The 19,354-nt window shown below is 46.0% G+C and overlaps 1 protein-coding gene across 1 annotated transcript in view; it reads left to right on the top strand.

Annotated features, from left to right (window-relative positions):
- Positions 1-16,571, top strand: part of cpped1 (calcineurin-like phosphoesterase domain containing 1) — a 45,536-nt gene extending 28,965 nt beyond the window's left edge. Inside the window, exons 5-8 of the mRNA XM_055057750.1 lie at positions 8,754-8,926; positions 10,466-10,588; positions 10,673-10,805; positions 14,826-16,571. Of these exons, the coding sequence (XP_054913725.1) occupies positions 8,754-8,926; positions 10,466-10,588; positions 10,673-10,805; positions 14,826-15,055 (659 nt within the window). The 3' untranslated portion in view covers positions 15,056-16,571. The remainder of the gene's footprint in view (positions 1-8,753; positions 8,927-10,465; positions 10,589-10,672; positions 10,806-14,825) is intronic.
- The last annotated feature ends 2,783 nt before the right edge of the window (positions 16,572-19,354 follow it).

The raw sequence follows: 19,354 nt of genomic DNA, 5'->3' as shown, positions 1-19,354 counted from the left end.
TGGGCTTCCCATGTTGGGCCCATGATACTGAAACCACATGGGCCCCATATACTGTTGCCCAGTACTATCCCATTCCCAGATAGCCCACTTAAAAAAGGACTGGGGCCCACATATCCACACCCAGGTCTAACCCATATATGGTCAGCCCATGTTGATGTCATGTGGGTTCAATGTGGTCAGCCCACATGGGCTTCCCATGTTGGGCCCATGATACTAGAACCACATGGGCCCCACATACTGTTGCCCAGTACTATCCCATTCCCAGATAGCCCACTTAAAAAAGGACTGGGGCCCACATATCCACACCCAGGTCTAACCCATATATGGTCAGCCCATGCTGATGTCATGTGGGTTCAATGTGGTCAGCCCACATGGGCTTCCCATGTTGGGCCCATGATACTAGAACCACATGGGCCCCACATACTGTTGCCCAGTACTATCCCATTCCCAGATAGCCCACTTAAAAAAGGACTGGGGCCCACATATCCACACCCAGGTCTAACCCATATATGGTCAGCGCATGCTGATGTCATGTGGGTTCAATGTGGTCTGCCCACATGGGCTTCCCATGTTGGGCCCATGATACTAGAACCACATGGGCCCCACATACTGTTGCCCAGTACTATCCCATTCCCAGATAGCCCACTTAAAAAAGGACTGGGGCCCACATATCCACACCCAGGTCTAACCCATATATGGTCAGCGCATGCTGATGTCATGTGGGTTCAATGTGGTCTGCCCACATGGGCTTCCCATGTTGGGCCCATGATACTGAAACCACATGGGCCCCATATACTGTTGCCCAGTACTATCCCATTCCCAGATAGCCCACTTAAAAAAGGACTGGGGCCCACATATCCACACCCAGGTCTAACCCATATATGGTCAGCGCATGCTGATGTCATGTGGGTTCAATGTGGTCTGCCCACATGGGCTTCCCATGTTGGGCCCATGATACTGAAACCACATGGGCCCCATATACTGTTGCCCAGTACTATCCCATTCCCAGATAGCCCACTTAAAAAAGGACTGGGGCCTACATATCCACACCAGGTCTAACCCATATATGGTCAGCCCATGCTGATGTCATGTGGGTTCAGTGTGGTCAGCCCACATGGTCTCCCCATGTTGGGCCCATGATACTGAAACCACATGGGCCCCACATAGTTTTGCCCAGTTCTATCCCATTCCCAGTTAGCCCACTTAAAAAAGGACTGGGGCCTACATATCCACACCCAGGTCTAACCCATAAATGGTCAGCCCATGCTGATGTCATGTGGGTTCAATGTGGTCTGCCCACATGGGCTTCCCATGTTGGGCCCATGATACTGAAACCACATGGGCCCCATATACTGTTGCCCAGTACTATCCCATTCCCAGATAGCCCACTTAAAAAAGGACTGGGGCCTACATATCCACACCCAGGTCTAACCCATATATGGTCAGCCCATGTTGATGTCATGTGGGTTCAATGTGGTCAGCCCACATGGGCTTCCCATGTTGGGCCCATGATACTAGAACCACATGGGCCCCACATACTGTTGCCCAGTACTATCCCATTCCCAGATAGCCCACTTAAAAAAGGACTGGGGCCCACATATCCACACCCAGGTCTAACCCATATATGGTCAGCCCATGCTGATGTCATGTGGGTTCAATGTGGTCTGCCCACATGGGCTTCCCATGTTGGGCCCATGATACTGAAACCACATGGCCCCCATATACTGTTGCCCAGTACTATCCCATTCCCAGATAGCCCACATCAGCATGGTCAGCCCATGCTGATGTCATGTGGGTTCAATGTGGTCTGCCCACATGGGCTTCCCATGTTGGGCCCATGATACTGAAACCACATGGCCCCCATATACTGTTGCCCAGTACTATCCCATTCCCAGATAGCCCACTTAAAAAAGGACTGGGGCCTACATATCCACACCCAGGTCTAACCCATATATGGTCAGCCCATGCTGATGTCATGTGGGTTCAATGTGGTCAGCCCACATGGGCTTCCCATGTTGGGCCCATGATACTAGAACCACATGGGCCCCACATACTGTTGCCCAGTACTATCCCATTCCCAGATAGCCCACTTAAAACAGGACTGGGGCCCACATATCCACACCCAGGTCTAACCCATATATGGTCAGCCCATGCTGATGTCACGTGGGTTCAATGTGGTCAGCCCACATGGGCTTCCCATGTTGGGCCCATGATACTAGAACCACATGGGCCCCACATACTGTTGCCCAGTACTATCCCATTCCCAGATAGCCCACTTAAAAAAGGACTGGGGCCCACATATCCACACCCAGGTCTAACCCATATATGGTCAGCCCATGCTGATGTCATGTGGGTTCAATGTGGTCAGCCCACATGGGCTTCCCATGTTGGGCCCATGATACTAGAACCACATGGGCCCCACATACTGTTGCCCAGTACTATCCCATTCCCAGATAGCCCACTTAAAAAAGGACTGGGGCCCACATATCCACACCCAGGTCTAACCCATATATGGTCAGCCCATGCTGATGTCATGTGGGTTCAATGTGGTCTGCCCACATGGGCTTCCCATGTTGGGCCCATGATACTGAAACCACATGGGCCCCATATACTGTTGCCCAGTACTATCCCATTCCCAGATAGCCCACTTAAAAAAGGACTGGGGCCTACATATCCACACCCAGGTCTAACCCATATATGGTCAGCCCATGCTGATGTCATGTGGGTTCAATGTGGTCAGCCCACATGGGCTTCCCATGTTGGGCCCATGATACTAGAACCACATGGGCCCCACATACTGTTGCCCAGTACTATCCCATTCCCAGATAGCCCACTTAAAAAAGGACTGGGGCCTACATATCCACACCCAGGTCTAACCCATATATGGTCAGCCCATGCTGATGTCATGTGGGTTCAATGTGGTCAGCCCACATGGGCTTCCCATGTTGGGCCCATGATACTGAAACCACATGGGCCCCATATACTGTTGCCCAGTACTATCCCATTCCCAGATAGCCCACTTAAAAAAGGACTGGGGCCCACATATCCACACCCAGGTCTAACCCATATATGGTCAGCCCATGCTGATGTCATGTGGGTTCAATGTGGTCAGCCCACATGGGCTTCCCATGTTGGGCCCATGATACTGAAACCACATGGGCCCCATATAGTGTTGCCCAGTACTATCCCATTCCCAGATAGCCCACCTAGTTGCTGAATAGGGCCCATGCATTTAGCCCATATGGGCCAGCCCATATGGGTCTCATTTTAGGTTAACCATATGTGTCCCATGCAGTTCGCCCAGATAAAACCCATGCCCACTCATTACCCATGTAGCCCACATCAAACACAAGTGGGGCCCACTCATGCGTGCTGGCTGGGATGGCTGAAAAATACAAGCTACAACTTCATTTACACCAAATTTGATTTCCAACTTTTTTCATGAAGAATTTACAAACAACAAAAAATTCCAGTTAGTCCTTCTGTGATGTCTTGAATTTAAAGGTAAACTAAACAGAAACTGTTAGAAATGCTGGAGGGAAAAATCCAGCTTCTAAAAATCTCAACTTCAGAAACAGAACATTTTATTAATTGAAACCGATTTATTGCTCAGTCCTGGTTCGTATTGGTGATTTAAAGGTTGAGCTGAGTGGGTCGGGTTGTAAACCAATGGCTGCAACTAAAAATAATTTTAAGTATCAATAAATCGATTAATTTGGTGTTTAATCAGATACATAAGCTGCCACATTCTTCAGATTTTTCCTTTAAGCCTTTTTATACAACATTAGAAATACTTTTCCTTTAAAAGAAACTAAAACCAACATTTTATTGTCTAAAATTCAGTAACATTTTAGGTTATAAAGGCCAGAAGCTAAAAGATTTTCTAACATCAGCATGAGAAGAGCTGAACATCTGGACAGCAGAGCTGATCTTGGGATTATTTTAGATGAACTGATTGGATAAAAAATGTGAAGATAAATTTATTTTAAATTCAAATGTTCAGTTTTTGCTTCATTTCTGCTGACTGTGTTGTTTTTATTCCGTTTATTCCAGTTAAGGATTAATTTACTAAATTAGTTGAGAATCATTTCAATAATCGATTGGCCATGATAAACCATTCTGTCCTGCTGATGACCTGAGCAGCAGAAAGAACCAGAAGCTTCAGTTTGGACCCAGCAGAACCCGGTCTCCTCTCATCCACTCATCAGGTTCCTTCATCATCGCCTCTCACTGCCAATTACACGTTTCCACGGTTACGGCGCGGCGAAAGGGAAGTCTCCAATCAGCCTGTAATTCATCTCTGCGTGTTTCAGAGAGACGGACTGAGACGTCTCTCGGCGCCGGGCGCATGGGCCGCGGCGCCCCCGTTCCCCGGAGACGCAGCAGAACCCTTTGTGGAGCTCATTAGACGGGTGTCAGGTCCAGAACGTTCCTCTAATCTAATCAGCTCTCCATCTCACCCCGCGGCGCCGCGCCGTGCCTCGCCTCGCCGCGCCGCGCCGCGCCTCGCCAGCGCTCCTTATCCTCTTCATTTGTCAGCTTTAAAAGTTAGCGAGGGAAGACGCGAGGCGGCGAGGAGTGAGGCTGACTGAAGGAAGTCCTTGAGATGAGAAGAGTCTCTGGAGAGGAAGCTGATCGGTTCAGAGCTTCGTTTTCCTTCAACAATTCATCAGATTGATCAATTACTGAAATAATATCAACTAATTTAGTAACTGAGTATTTAACTAAAATATGGCATTTGCTGAAAATGAGCAGAAATGAAACCAAAACTGAACAAAACGTAAACATTTTGCATCTCTGGATGTAAATCTGTTCAACTTTGTGTTTCAGTTTTTGCTCCGTTTGGTTTGAATTCTGTAAAATTCTTCTATTAAATCATTATTTAGTTTGTTAAAAAATACTTAATGTTGAATCAAGAAAGTTCAACAACTGTTTTTTAGTATTTATTTAGCTGCCGATTTATTCTTTGCTATGTTACATTTTAGGAAAGAAAATGTTTTAATATTTAGAAAAAGGAATTGAATTATTTATTTTTATCTTTTGCTTTTTTAAAGTACCATATAAAACAAGCTTAAATGGTCAAATTAAAAATCTGCAGAATGTGTTATTTTTTAAAGCTAATTATTCGATTATAATAATCAGAGAAGCTCATTCATTTATGACCAACAAACAAATCAAACATTTGAAGGGTCCTGCAGAGGCTGATCAGAGTCTGATCAGGGATCTATTAGGATCCGATCAGGGGTCAGCATAGATCAAAGTGTTTCTGAATGGACTCCCATGTCAGTCTCCAAGGCAGGTTAACGGGCCGATAGGGTTAGGAGACGGTTCGGGTGATGGGCGAGGGTTCAGGTGATGGGAGACGGTTCGGGTGATGGGAGAGGGTTCAGGTGATGGGAGAGGGTTCAGGTGATGGGAGACGGTTCAGGTGATGGGAGAGGGTTCAGGTGATGGGAGAGGGTTCGGGTGATGGGAGAGGGTTCAGGTGATGGGAGACGGTTCGGGTGATGGGAGAGGGTTCAGGTGATGGGAGAGGGTTCAGGTGATGGGAGACGGTTCGGGTGATGGGAGACGGTTCAGGTGATGGGAGACGGTTCAGGTGATGGGAGACGGTTCGGGTGATGGGAGACGGTTCAGGTGATGGGAGACGGTTCGGGTGATGGGCGAGGGTTCGGGTGATGGGAGACGGTTCGGGTGATGGGCGAGGGTTCGGGTGATGGGCGAGGGTTCGGGTGATGGGCGAGGGTTCAGGTGATGGGAGAGGGTTCAGGTGATGGGAGACGGTTCGGGTGATGGGCGAGGGTTCAGGTGATGGGCGAGGGTTCGGGTGATGGGAGACGGTTCGGGTGATGGGAGAGGGTTCGGGTGATGGGCGAGGGTTCAGGTGATGGGAGAGGGTTCAGGTGATGGGAGACGGTTCGGGTGATGGGCGAGGGTTCAGGTGATGGGAGAGGGTTCAGGTGATGGGAGACGGTTCGGGTGATGGGCGAGGGTTCGGGTGATGGGAGACGGTTCGGGTGATGGGAGAGGGTTCGGGTGATGGGCGAGGGTTCGGGTGATGGGCGAGGGTTCAGGTGATGGGAGAGGGTTCGGGTGATGGGCGAGGGTTCAGGTGATGGGAGACGGTTCGGGTGATGGGCGAGGGAGATGGTGATGGGCGAGGGAGATGGTGATGGGCGAGGGAGATGGTGATGGGCGAGGGAGATGGTGATGGGCGAACACAATGAGAGCGATTAAAAGGAGCAACAGGAAGTCAGATCTCCGCTACAGAGACTCTTGCCAATTTCCTGTCACCGGCAGGCAGCCTCCTGCTTCCATTCCAGACGGTAAATAAACACTTTAAGGGGGATGTCAGCCGGCTCATCCTCCGTCAGGCTGCTTAGCGGCGCCGTGACGGACGTGGCGAGTAATGAGGATGGCGCGCGCTGCCTTCTGTGTGGCGGCCCACGGTAACCGACGGTAACTGGGCCTGCGGGTTCAAACGCCGCTTGTCGCCGGGATACACGATAAAATAAATTTAATATGTTCACCAAAATCATTGACAAAGATTGGTTTTATTTATTCTGGTTCAAAAGAAACTTTAAAAACTTTAAACAGGTTTTAGTCTAGATTGAAAGACTAATAGAAATGATTGAGCTCATTTTAATTGATCATTATTGATTTATTGTGACAAGATTGGTTGGTGATTCATCTCACTGCCAGGTGAAACAGACCCAGTCAGCCGTTAGCCTGGTGCTGTTAGCCTGATGCTATTAGCCTGGTGCTGTTAGCCTGGTTTTGTTAGCCTGGTGCTGTTAGCCTGCTGCTGTTAGCCTGATGCTGTTAGCCTGGTGGTGTCAGCCTGCTGCTGTTAGCCTGATGCTGTTAGTCTGATGCTGTTAGCCTGGTGCTGTTAGCCTGGTGCTGTTAGCCTGATGCTGTTAGCCTGGTGGTGTCAGCCTGGTGCTGTTAGCCTGGTTGTGTTAGCCTGCTGCTGTTAGCCTGATGCTGTTAGTCTGATGCTGTTAGCCTGATGCTGTTAGTCTGATGCTGTTAGCCTGATGCTGTTAGCCTGATGCTGTTAGTCTGATGCTGTTAGTCTGATGCTGTTAGTCTGATGCTGTTAGTCTGATGCTGTTAGCCTGATGCTGTTAGCCTGGTGCTGTTAGTCTGATGCTGTTAGTCTGATGCTGTTAGTCTGATGCTGTTAGCCTGATGCTGTTAGTCTGATGCTGTTAGTCTGATGCTGTTAGCCTGGTGCTGTTAGCCTGATGCTGTTAGCCTGGTGGTGTCAGCCTGGTGCTGTTAGCCTGGTTGTGTTAGCCTGCTGCTGGTAGCCTGATGCTGTTAGTCTGATGCTGTTAGCCTGATGCTGTTAGTCTGATGCTGTTAGTCTGATGCTGTTAGTCTGATGCTGTTAGTCTGATGCTGTTAGTCTGATGCTGTTAGCCTGATGCTGTTAGTCTGATGCTGTTAGTCTGATGCTGTTAGCCTGGTGCTGTTAGCCTGATGCTGTTAGCCTGGTGGTGTCAGCCTGGTGCTGTTAGCCTGGTTGTGTTAGCCTGCTGCTGGTAGCCTGGTGAGCCTGCAGGGCCTCCTGCTGTTCATGTGCTGCTGCCTGCCGGTCAGTGTGACCCAGAAACAGCAGAGCGACCCGGTCGGCCTGAATATGAATAACCTGCCTGGAGTCCAGCAGGAGACCAAGGACGTTCTGATACGCCGTTTTCCCAGAGAAGATTTACCAATTGTGATTAATATGTGCGCCGACCTGCAGAGGAGCTCTGATCGCTGCTTTAGATGTGCCAGCAGGTCAATGAGATGGCATGAAGACAGGCGTCTGCTCTTCCCCTAGGCCCTTTAGCAAGGCAGGAGCCCTGTGCTCATCCCTCATTGTCATGCAAAGCTAGTTAGCGCTGGTTGGCGCCTCCCGGCTGTTGCTAACGCTCCTTCAGCTTAATTCACACACAAACCAGGAAGGATCTGATGGATTCTTCATGCACATGTCCTTCACACATGATTCAGCTGTTTACACCGAACTCATCCACATGTGAACAAGTAGGCCAATAAACCCATTAATCATATCATAAAGTAAAGCAAACTCTTCCTTTATCATTTTAAATTCACTCTGGTTCTTTGGACCCTGATAATTCATTTTGTTTGCTGTTTCTGTTGTTTTTAAGATTATTTTAGTGAAAATGGTCTCAAAACAACAACTTTATCATTTAATGTAATGATGTCTTTATCATGCAGAAGCATTTGTCGTCTCAGGTTTATGATCAAGATGAACTTTAACACGTCCATTTTTCAGTTTCAGCTGGAACATGATGTAAAATATTAACAGTAAACGTGGTGGGAGGTCACACTTTTATCTTTATTGAATGTATAAAATTACTATCTAACATGTTTAAAATGCAGTCTAAAAGGAACAACAGGTCAAAGGTCATCTACAGGATGATGTGTTAAATATAACCCCAGGTAGCGACGTAACTTTGTTTCCTAATAGCTGCTGAGAACTAAAGCAGGAAATGTCACACTGACAGTTTGGTTTCATGTCAGATATTTAAAACACTAAACTAATCAATGATTATTGACATTGGCTGATTAGAAGTGTTTATATGGTGATTTTGGCCAAATCATCCTGCCCTGGTTGGAGATGAAAACCTACTCGACTTCAACACGGCGTCTTCACCAGACGCCTCCTTCTGCTCAAACATGATCAAATAACTGTTTAGAGTGAAACTCATTCAGCCGGCCGTCGCCTCTCTACCCGCCAGGAACCGAATTCAGAGAAGCCCAGGAGCGGGACCTGAAGGAGGCTCTGAGGGGGACGGACCCGTCCATCCCGCTCGTGTTCGTCAGCGGGAACCACGACCTGGACCAGGTCCCGACTCCCAGCACGGTGGAGCGGTACTGCCAGTCCTGGGGCGACGACTACTTCAGCTTCTGGGTGAGCAGAACAAAAAATACTGCAGACACAAACAAGATGTCCGATTCTCACTGGAGAGGAGACACTGGTGATCATCTGAACCAGTTGGTAATCTTTTGCTAGTTATTCATGTTTTTCTTTCATTTTAAAAACTACATGACATATTATGACTCAAATTCTGAATCTATCGTTCATATCAGCGTCAGTGTGTGTGAGTAGCTGGCTCATAAATAAAATAGGCTTTTTCTGTATGTGAGATAACAGAAGTCATAATGTGATGAGACTTTATTGATCTAAATAGTTAAATCAGTTTAGAAAGTTTCAAAATTCACTGCTGTTCTCTGATTGGCTGTGAGGCCCAAAGAACAAACAATAAAAATAAACATCGTGTGAAGCCCACTTCACACGAAACAATTTTAGATTTGTTGGCCGATTTTCAAAACCTGAGAGAGACCACTCTCTAAACGACAAACAATCGTAGGTATAACAGGTTCAATCGGTTCAGTCGGTTCAGTCGGTTCAGTTGGTGCGATCGGTTCGTGTTTCCAGCTGCATGTCAAGAGCAACACACCATACATGAACTGATTTTTCTCACTGACATTCAGATTCCAGTCAGCAAATCTCGTAAAAACTTCTGTATCACACGTAAATTTAGAGCAAACAAACAAAAGATTGTTTTCTGTTCTGTTGTTTCTCTAAGTTTCATCAGTTAATTAGTATTTGTCATGTAATGTTTACAATGACATTGAAAACAATGTGAATGAAATAATGGCTACAAGTCCAGTTAGTTCATTTTAAAAGCAGCATTAATGTTTTCCTGCAGTCTGCCTGCAGTGCATGTGGCGTCAGCATCAGGCCTGACTGGATGAATGACCTTCATTCATCGTTACATCATGTCAGCTTAATAGCAGCTGAAAACTGACCGGGTTCTTAAACTTCTGTACCAGTTTCGCTCCAGTTCCTCTCATTATCATTTCTGATGTTGTTCCCTGTATGATGATCCGCGTATCATCTCTGATGTTTGGGATCCGCTCCGTTCTTACGTCACCGCGCTTTCTGATTGGCCTGCTGCCACGTTCAACAGGCTGCGGTGATCCAACGCACTGGAGCCGGTCAGCTGAAATGCGCCGTGCTACAGGATGACCGATTATCCCAAGCGACGATCTCAGAACGTTGCATGTTCTAAGATTGTCATCTTGTGTGAACGGGGAGAGGAAGACCAGAACCTGAGACGGTCCAAACCGGATGTTTGTCAAACACTAATTAAAACAAAATTGGGTCAGTCAGTTTTCATTCCTGAAGAAAACTTTCATTCGTCTGCAATTTAATCTAGTAAATCATTTGGCAGATGAGAAGTTTGGGCTGATAAAAACTTCAGCCACTAGATTTTCAGAGTCGGTGGGGATATTAAGGGTGGGTGGGCTCAAAGAAAGACTTTTATTGGTTAAAAACTGAATTTTCCACCCCTGCATAGGGGTTACAAGGAGACCTGTGAAGTCATGTGATGTTGGGACGTTTTGCTGGTCTGATGGTTTTGCTGCTGGTCTCGGTGTTTCCCAGGTGGGCGGCGTTCTCTGCCTGGTCCTCAACTCCCAGCTGTACTTCAACGCCTCGGCCTGCCCGCAGCAGAAGGCGGCTCAGGAGACGTGGCTGGAGGCGCAGCTGAGCAGGGCCTCCTCTGCGGTACGGCGCCGTGACGCTCTGATTCACGCAGAGCTACTCCTGAACTGAACCAGGATCCGGTGCTTGTTTCTGTTTTGTGTGTAGGAACCCAAACCCAAACACATCTTGGTTTTCCAGCACATTCCTCTGTATGTGAAGAGTCCTGATGAACAGGACGAGTACTTCAACCTGCCGCAGGAAGCGAGGCAGAGCCTAATAGAGCGTTTCAAACGGGCAGGTAGGGCAGCACTTCCTGGTTTCATCTTCCTGTCAATCACTCAGCTTGATGCTATAGACGCATGTTAATGTTTACATCCAGACATTTGGAGCAGAATATTCCCTTTGGATAGTAAAAGGAATATTCTGTTCCTGCATGCCATCAGAACCGTGAGCCAAATGAAACCTGGAGAAGAAGCGATTAGTTCAGAGCACAGGAAACTCAAAACCACTCATTCAGACCCAACTTTGTGCAACTTTTCAGACTTTTCTCTGTTTGATCTGTTTCTTGTTCTATTAATTCTGCATAATGGACTCATTAAATGCTGTTTTTTTATCAATATTTGTGGTGAATTTAGCTGATAAAGCCTCGCTTACATCACTATGACATCACAGCGACGAGTCGACTTCGAATCGACGTTTATTATGTTGTAGTCGACCTTGAAAAGTATGAAGTCGTTCAATCCCTATTGCTTGCATACATTTATAATTCTATATTTGTATATATATGATTACATTGCCGTCAAGTTGTTGAAGTTGATGGCTAAGCCAGCTGGTTGTCAGCTAGCTGTTGTTGCGCTCCAGCAGGAAGCCGGGCCCGACATGATGGCGGCTGGACGAGACGTTTCCCTCATTGCAGCCACCGGCGTTTCTGATGATGGATTCAGGCCTCAGTGAGGAAAAGCTTCCCGTTGAAACTGTTCTTATCTGAGAGGCAGCTCTGGGATCGCAGCCCAAACCATTAATACGCCATTAGCAGGAAGAACAAGAGAAGCTGCTGGCTCACACACGCCGCTCCGCTAATCAATTAATGCTCTCATGTCCTGTAAGGGAGTAATTCCCTAATCAGGATCCATTGTTGGAGGCTTAGGAGAACCAAACGAGGAGCTCAGTGAGGAAACGAGGACCAGGAGACTCCAGTAAGACTCGCCTGTTAATGTCACCAAGCAGCCGACCGGACAGGAGCTCTGATGATCCACTGACTGGACGGCTGCTCTGAGCTGCTCTGCTTAACGCTGACGGTTCAATTACTGGACATGAGGGACATGAGGGACATGAGGGAGCAAATAGTGATTTCATGTAGAGTTACCCTCTGAAAGCCATCAGAGGTGAAACCAAACGACTGGTTGGTTTGGGATTTTTATCATTCAGTTTGCTTTAACCCAACTCCGGTCCGGTCGGTGAGATGTAAACGCTAATCGACCTCTGACCTCTGGTCCTCCAAACCTCGTTCTGGGTTCAGTTTGAATGTGAACGGCAAGCGGACCAGAGACCGCTCCAAAAGCAGGAAGTGGACTACAACCAAAGCTAACATGCTAGCCTAGCGTTAGCAGCAGAAATGGCTCCTGGTCTTCAGCCAAAGACTAAAGAGAAATCACTAAACTCTGACGCCTCCATCTTGTTTCATCTGGTGAAACAGGAAGTTGCTCTCAGTGTCTTCAGAGGTTTTAGTGTCGTTTCCTGCAGTGGTTGTTGGTGCAGCGCCCCCACAGGCCAGGAGGGGAACAGGCTGGTTTTGGTTGGCTGTAGTTGTGTTGATGCCAATAGAACCAGGTTGACCAGAAGGTGAAGGAAGTTTCCCTTGAATGAATGAATAAATGAATGAATGGGTGGGTGGATGTTAAACTAGTGGTGTAAGACAGACTTCTGGTTCTTCAAAATAAAAGCATTTCCTGTTGCGTTCAGGAAGTGGTTGGTGTTCTGGAGCATCATGTCCGTCTGGTCTGAGGAACCTGATGTGATTCTAGAGCTTTTATGTAGGAATAATTCAAATGTACTCATTTATTCATCTCCATAAATCAAACTTTATAGGAATATTGAGATATTTTCTGTTTGAATCATATTTAAATCGTATTAGATTTAAATGTGTGTAAAGCTCACAGGTTGTCCTTTTCCTCATGTTGGTTATTAATATAGAAATATAAACATGACAAACATCCAGTTAAATGTTAGTGTGATATTTGTGCCCATGGCAGCGAAGGAGTTTTGCTGATCAGAGTCGATGTGAGCGACTGCCACCAGAATCTGGGTCGACCCGGTTCCAGTAAATTCAAAGAAAAAAGCTGCTTTTCTCCAGTAAATGTGCAGGAGTCATTTCTTCCTCTCATCTGTGGTAAATGATGTTATTTGTGAACATCCATCAGCCTGGCCATGTTTCCTCCACGTTAGCCCTGCATTGAGCTCTGATCAGGTCCTGCTGCTGGCCGCGAAGCCCCAGATGTGCTGCTGATTGGATGGAGCTGTTATTGCTGCAGCCGCTCCGGATTCTGACGTTCATTATGTTTTGTAGCAGAGGAGGTTCATAAATCATCCTGGCTGTTGGAAAAACATTAAACGTTACTGGAAACCCCTCCACTGACACCAATCGGAGGTCAAAGAGAAGCAAAAGCAAAGGAGGAGGATTAGCAGAGCTGCTAACAGCTGATGGACTCACGCAGGAAAATCGTCTCTGCTGCCTGGATGTTGAGTTGTTAGCATGTTAGCATGCTGGCACAGTGATGAGGTTTCAGTCAGAGGCCCCTGCAGAGCCATTGGAACACTGACTGCTACTGGAGCATCAAGCTCTACAGCAGATGAATCAGAATCAGCTTCTATCATCAACAAAAATCATTTCAGTTCAACCCAAACCAACACCATGAGAGCGAGTAGACTGTTTACAGGACAAAATAACAAAAACATAAAAATAATGGTGCAAAGCAACACGTCGAGCTGCAGACAGGTGTATGAAAACTTCTGAGCTGCAGGGTTTGTTGCAGAAATAACGTTTCTTTTTGTCATTGTTGCTTTTCACAATAACGATGAATCGTTCTACTAATTATTGGAATCAACGATTATATTGTTTTAGCTGAAAGATAAAAGTTTCCTTCAAAGACAAAATTAGGATTAAAATGTTAACTTTCATTTAAAATTATTTTGTTAAAATTAAATGTAAGGTCCTCACAAAAATCGCAAAAGAAACGGCTCAACGGCGCCACCTAGCAATTCCCAAAGGACCCTTTGCTATTCCCTTACTTCATCTTAGAGACATGCGAAACTGGAACCCAGCCTGCAGCTGTAACTGGTGAAACTGGAACCCAGCCTGCAACTGTAACTGGTGAAACTGGAACCCAGCCTGCAGCTGTAACTGGTGAAACTGGAACCCAGCCTGCAGCTGTAACTGGTGAAACTGGAACCCAGCCTGCAACTGTAACTGGTGAAACTGGAACCCAGCCTGCAGCTGTAACTGGTGAAACTGGAACCCAGCCTGCAGCTGTAACTGGTGAAACTGGAACCCAGCCTGCAGCTGTAACTGGTGAAACTGGAACCCAGCCTGCAGCTGTAACTGGTGAAACTGGAACCCAGCCTGCAGCTGTAACTGGTGAAACTGGAACCCAGCCTGCAGCTGTAACTGGTGAAACTGGGGAGCAGAGACATGGCAGCCATATTTCATCAGGGAGTTTCATGAAGCGATCAGGGATCAGCTTCAGAGCAGCTGGAATATTTCATATTTTATTGTTAAAATCACTGAAAACTGATAAAACCTCAGCATTGTTCAGAGCCGGGAAATAATTCATCTGCTGCCTGAATGTTAGTTTCTGTGCTTTGAATGAACCAAACGGCGTTTCGCTGATTCCTGTCGCTGGACTCACTTTGCCTCTGACCTCTGACCTCTGACCTGAGTGAAGGAGGCACCCAACCCTCTGTGTGTGTGTGTCTGTGTCTGCGCAGATAGATTTGTTTTGTTTCAGTTTTTAATGTTTTTTTCCCAGTTTAATTTGTTTTTTACAGTTCGGTCTCCATGGCAGCCGGGTCGGTGCCGCTCCAGTATCCAGGCCCAGTTCTGGTCCCGGCCCGCTGGGCCTCTATACATCTCTGAGGATCAGTTTCTTGTTTAAATCCACAGACGACGTGTGTTAAATATTCGTAGCTGGGAGTGTTACTTTATTTAGGCCGCCTGGGTCACATGACCTGAATATTTGAAGGTTTTGCTGCTTTTAATTTTGTTCTTTTTTCAGCTTTGGTACAAACTGAGTGATGAATCTTTTCTCTCTGCGTCTCCCAGGCGTGACGGCCGTCTTCTCGGGTCATTACCACCGGAACGCCGGCGGCTGCCACGACGGCCTGGACATGGTGGTGACCTCGGCCATCGGCTGCCAGCTGGGCGACGACACCCACGGCGTGCGGCTGGTGGCGGTGACGGCCGACGCCGTGGTGCACCGCTACGTCACCATGGAGCAACTGGGGCAGCGCAGCGTGGACGAGGAGCTAAGGAAGATGCTGCAGGCCTGCTGACTTCCTGTCTGCTGACTTCCTGTCTGCTGACTTCCTGTCTGCTTCCAGGAAAAACTAAAACTAAACCACTTCCAGCCTCAGACTCTCATACATTATTCTGGGAACCTTTCAATCATCGTCATGTTGACTCTTAGTCAGAAACCTGGGAGGCGGTGCGCCACCAATAATCTTCCTGTGGGAAACAAACACTGAGAACTGAGCCTAACAGAAATCAAAGTTAGTGTGAAAATCAACAAAATGAGCTTTTTAAACCATTTTAGTATTTAGTTTTCTCACAGGAAATCATTGTAGATTCAATCTTCAGATTAGCCATTAGCGTTAGCTTCCTGGACCAGCTCAACAAGGAGAAAACGAGGCGTAAAACATTACCTGCTCATACCTGATCTGGAGAATCTAAGATCTGTTGGCCTTGTTAGCGACTCTATGCAAGCGTTTCCTGTTTGTGAGTCTGATCTAGTTCTTAATTTCTGGAATATTAGGATTTGAATCTTTGCAGAAGATTCATCTTTAAAAAAAACATTCATTGAATTTGATTGTGATCAGACGCATTATACAGCAGAGAATTGATTAAACTAAATCTTTAACATGAAAATACAAACAACAACGATTAGCTACAGAACAATTCAAGATGGATGTCAAAGAAAATTTATAGTGGGACCAAATCTCATCAGACATCAATGCTGTCAAATGCTACATAATTCAACCCATAGAAATCATATTTACTCATGTTTATTATTCAATATGGCCACCGTGGTTATAGTAAATTTTTCCACTAAAATTGGCAGTTAAATCATTAAATCAAACATTTTCTTGATCTTCTTTCTGGGGGTCATTTCTCAAAATGGTCGTCATGGAGAATGTGTGTTGCAGTAATTACTGTTAGTTGTCGCAACAGCTTACCAAAAGTTAGCTTCACTATAGCATTAGCAGAAACTGGTATCTGCTAAACCACCAAGGACATAGAAAATATTAGCAGAAGCTAATGCTACACACAGAAAAATTAGCTCTGCTAACACTAAACCACTAAAGACTTAGAAATACTTAGCATTAGCTAATGACTAGCATTTGCTAACAGCAGAGTCCTTGGTGATTTTTACATATTATTGTTAAAGTTGATTAAATATGATGACTACAACATGTAATGTGACATAAAGTTCTGAAGTGGCTGATGGGAAATATGGAAGCTGATTTTTGAGACTGTGTCCAAACTATAAAGATTTCTTCAGCAATAATCTGCTCAGGTTTACTCCTCCAGTGTTACCATGACAAGCATTGGTAACGGGTCTGCTGGCGGCGGGACCCGATCACTCCGACCGATCACTCCGACCGATCACTCCGATCGATCTCTGGAGTGGAAGACACACACACACTCACACACACACACTCAACCAGACACACTCACGCGCGGCGCGGCCCCCAGCAGGAGAACTTCGGTCGCTTTGCTTTGTTTCTAATGATCCTCAAATTCACTCGACTGTTGGATGTATTTTTATAATAAATGTTGATTTTTACTGAATTACTGCATCGTCTTACTTTATTTGGATTTTATTTCTATTGGGTCTCAGGACCTGATCAGTTCTGTTATTGATTGGTTAAAGAGTTGAAGTGTTACGTTATAATGTTTCCCTGCAGAACGTTGCCTTGAACAGTTGGTTCCACATGAAGGATCGGGATCTGGGCATCTGGATCATTTCTCTATATTTACTTAATATCCTGACTTCAGTTCATTAATAATAATTAGGACAAAATGATCAGAAAGTAAAATCTTCCTAAAATAGAACATAATGGCTGCTGACGCTGCCTGGCTGAGCTGCTGCTCAGATGTGCTAAAGCTACGTCTCTCTCTAATGTTTATAACGTTAAAATATTTCTCACATTTTTTGTGATGCATAAACATAAAATGTTAACCGTCTTTAAATGTTTTTAAAACTCTGGGTTTGGTTCAAATTAAAGTTTATAAAGATTCTGTGAAGTTTTCCCTCCACAATGTGTGTGTTGGTTCTGTGCGGCCCAAAGCCGATGCTCACTGTGACCTTCGCTGATCCTGATTCTTCCCCTTTCAAACTGAAGGAATGGAGACTTTTACTTAAAACTTTGCTGCATGTAAATCTGCTTTTAATGAATTAGTTTGAATAAATACAGAAACATTTTCAAATAAAGGTGTGAATGCTGATTTTACTGATCAGAATGAACTAAATTCTTTCCAAAGTCTTGGGCCTTTTGGTCTTTAAAGTACAGCATGATAAAATCATCATGCTGTACTTTAATGTCAGCATGATTATTGGAGTCACATCTGCTGCTGGAAATGGAGTGTAAATTATTCCAGGTCTCAAACCTGCAGATGGTTCTGCAGGTTTCTGGGAATCAACTGGAAAAGAAGGAGCAGCTCTGATCTAAGATACAGCAGGTGAAAAAATAAACTGATCCTGCATTTAAGTTCATTTTGATCCTCTGGAGACGGATTCATATGAAATCTGATTATTTCAGGTCTTAGTGAAACTCGGCAGCCGGTGGAGCTGAAACCGACCCGGAGGACATCGAGCCGCTGAAATGACGGAAACGCTGCAGCTTGGCGAGCGACCCACCAGTCCTCCCAGTCCTCCCAGTCTGGCCGGCGGCCCAGAGGGCGGGCGGAGGGGCCCAGATGGCTCGCTCTGTCAGCGGGCGCAGCGCCATGATGGGAGGCAACCTGACGTCAGCCATGACTGGAAACGCCAACTTTCATTTGCTTCCCTCCAAAACACCTGCAGAGAGCGGAGGTGTGTGTGTGTGTGTGTGTGTGTGTGTGTGTGTGTGTGTGTGTGTGTGTGTGTGTGTGTGTGTGTGTGTCTCTGTGTTATTGAGTCCTAAATAGATGCAGTTTACACTTGTTGCATAAATAGAAAAGGTACAGAAAACATTGAAACGACATGTATTTATATTTATTTACTAAATCTTTCATTTCTGGAAAAGCTTTTCATGTTTGTTTGTTTCTAATCACCAACATTAAATCAAATCTTTCTGCTCCGTATTTTACGCCTAACTTCAATTAAATGTGTCCAGTCCACTTTAACCCAACTCCAGTCTGTCTGCCTAGTCAAAGTCCGGTTCGGTTGGTCAGGTGTGAATGCTGATTGACCTCTGACCTCTGGTCTTCCACACCTTGGTCTGGGTTCGGGTTGAAGGTGAACACCAAGCGGACCGGAGACCGCTTCAACAACAGGAAGTGGACGACAGTGCAGGGCATTCTGGGTAAATACAACCAATGCTAACCTGCTAGCTTTGGTTAGCAGGTTAACATTGCTAACCAAGTGCTAGGAGTCCACTGGTTCTAAAAATGTTCTGAATCTTTTGGCTGCATTCTCAGGTTCATTTTTCAAGAAGAGTTTAAATGTAAAATATTTCAGAGGAGAGAGCAAACAGAGCCAGAACAGGCAGAGGTCAGGCAGAGGTCAGGCAGAGGTCAGGCAGAGGTCAGCTCCCAGCTTCATGGTTCTGGTGGGTCAAACACCGACAGGCAGTGAGTGTAAATCCTTGCTGCCGTTCTGTCTGTCTCCGTCTGAACCTGACAAAACGTTTTTTCTCCGTTCACTGAGTCAGATCTCGAACAGAAGGCTCTCTGTGACATTTACCCACAATGCTGTTCTTCACACCACCAACTGGACTCCCACTCTCTGGGTGAGGAGGAAGGTTTGTTTTGGACACAGAGCTCAACAACAAGCCACCTGCTGACTAAAAACAGATAAAAGCTATTAGGAGCGATTTGGGTGGAGGAGGAGCGGACCGCAGTGTTCCTCCGGGGGGCGCTGCTGCCCTGCAGCTACCTCACAGCATCAGGTTCGCTGCAACCTCTCCGCTCTCATTCAATCATTTCATATGAAAGCTTCACATGATTAGATCAAAATCATTCTAGTAGTTAACTGAATCGCAGTTTGCGTAACGTTTTCTGATCCCAAAGTGACCTGCAGAAGAAGAACGCAGCCGTCTCTTTGCAGCGTTTACGGCAGTAAAGATGGCCGCGGCGGCGCTCTGTTTACGGCTATAAAGATGGCCGCCGCGGTGTGGATGGATTTTATAGTTGTTGAAGCTGATAAACATTTATTGTAAAATCATAAAACTGTTGAATTAAAGTGGCAGTTAGACGCTGACTGCTGAAAACTGCTCCACATGACCTCCTTTACAAGTAAATCACTGATTGTTGTTGTGATCTCCAGACTAACTTTCTCATAATTCCTTAATGAATATTTGCAGCTGAAGAACTTGAAAATGATGAAAAATAATTTCTATTTGTTGATGCTAATTTCATTTCAAAGTCAGATA

Source organism: Poeciliopsis prolifica, unplaced genomic scaffold (genome assembly GCF_027474105.1).
Source record: "Poeciliopsis prolifica strain line A6 unplaced genomic scaffold, Auburn_PproV2 SCAFFOLD049, whole genome shotgun sequence".
Taxonomy (NCBI): domain Eukaryota; kingdom Metazoa; phylum Chordata; class Actinopteri; order Cyprinodontiformes; family Poeciliidae; genus Poeciliopsis; species Poeciliopsis prolifica.
The sequence above is the reverse complement of the archived record's forward strand: the minus strand, read 5'-3'. Positions and strand labels throughout refer to the sequence as shown.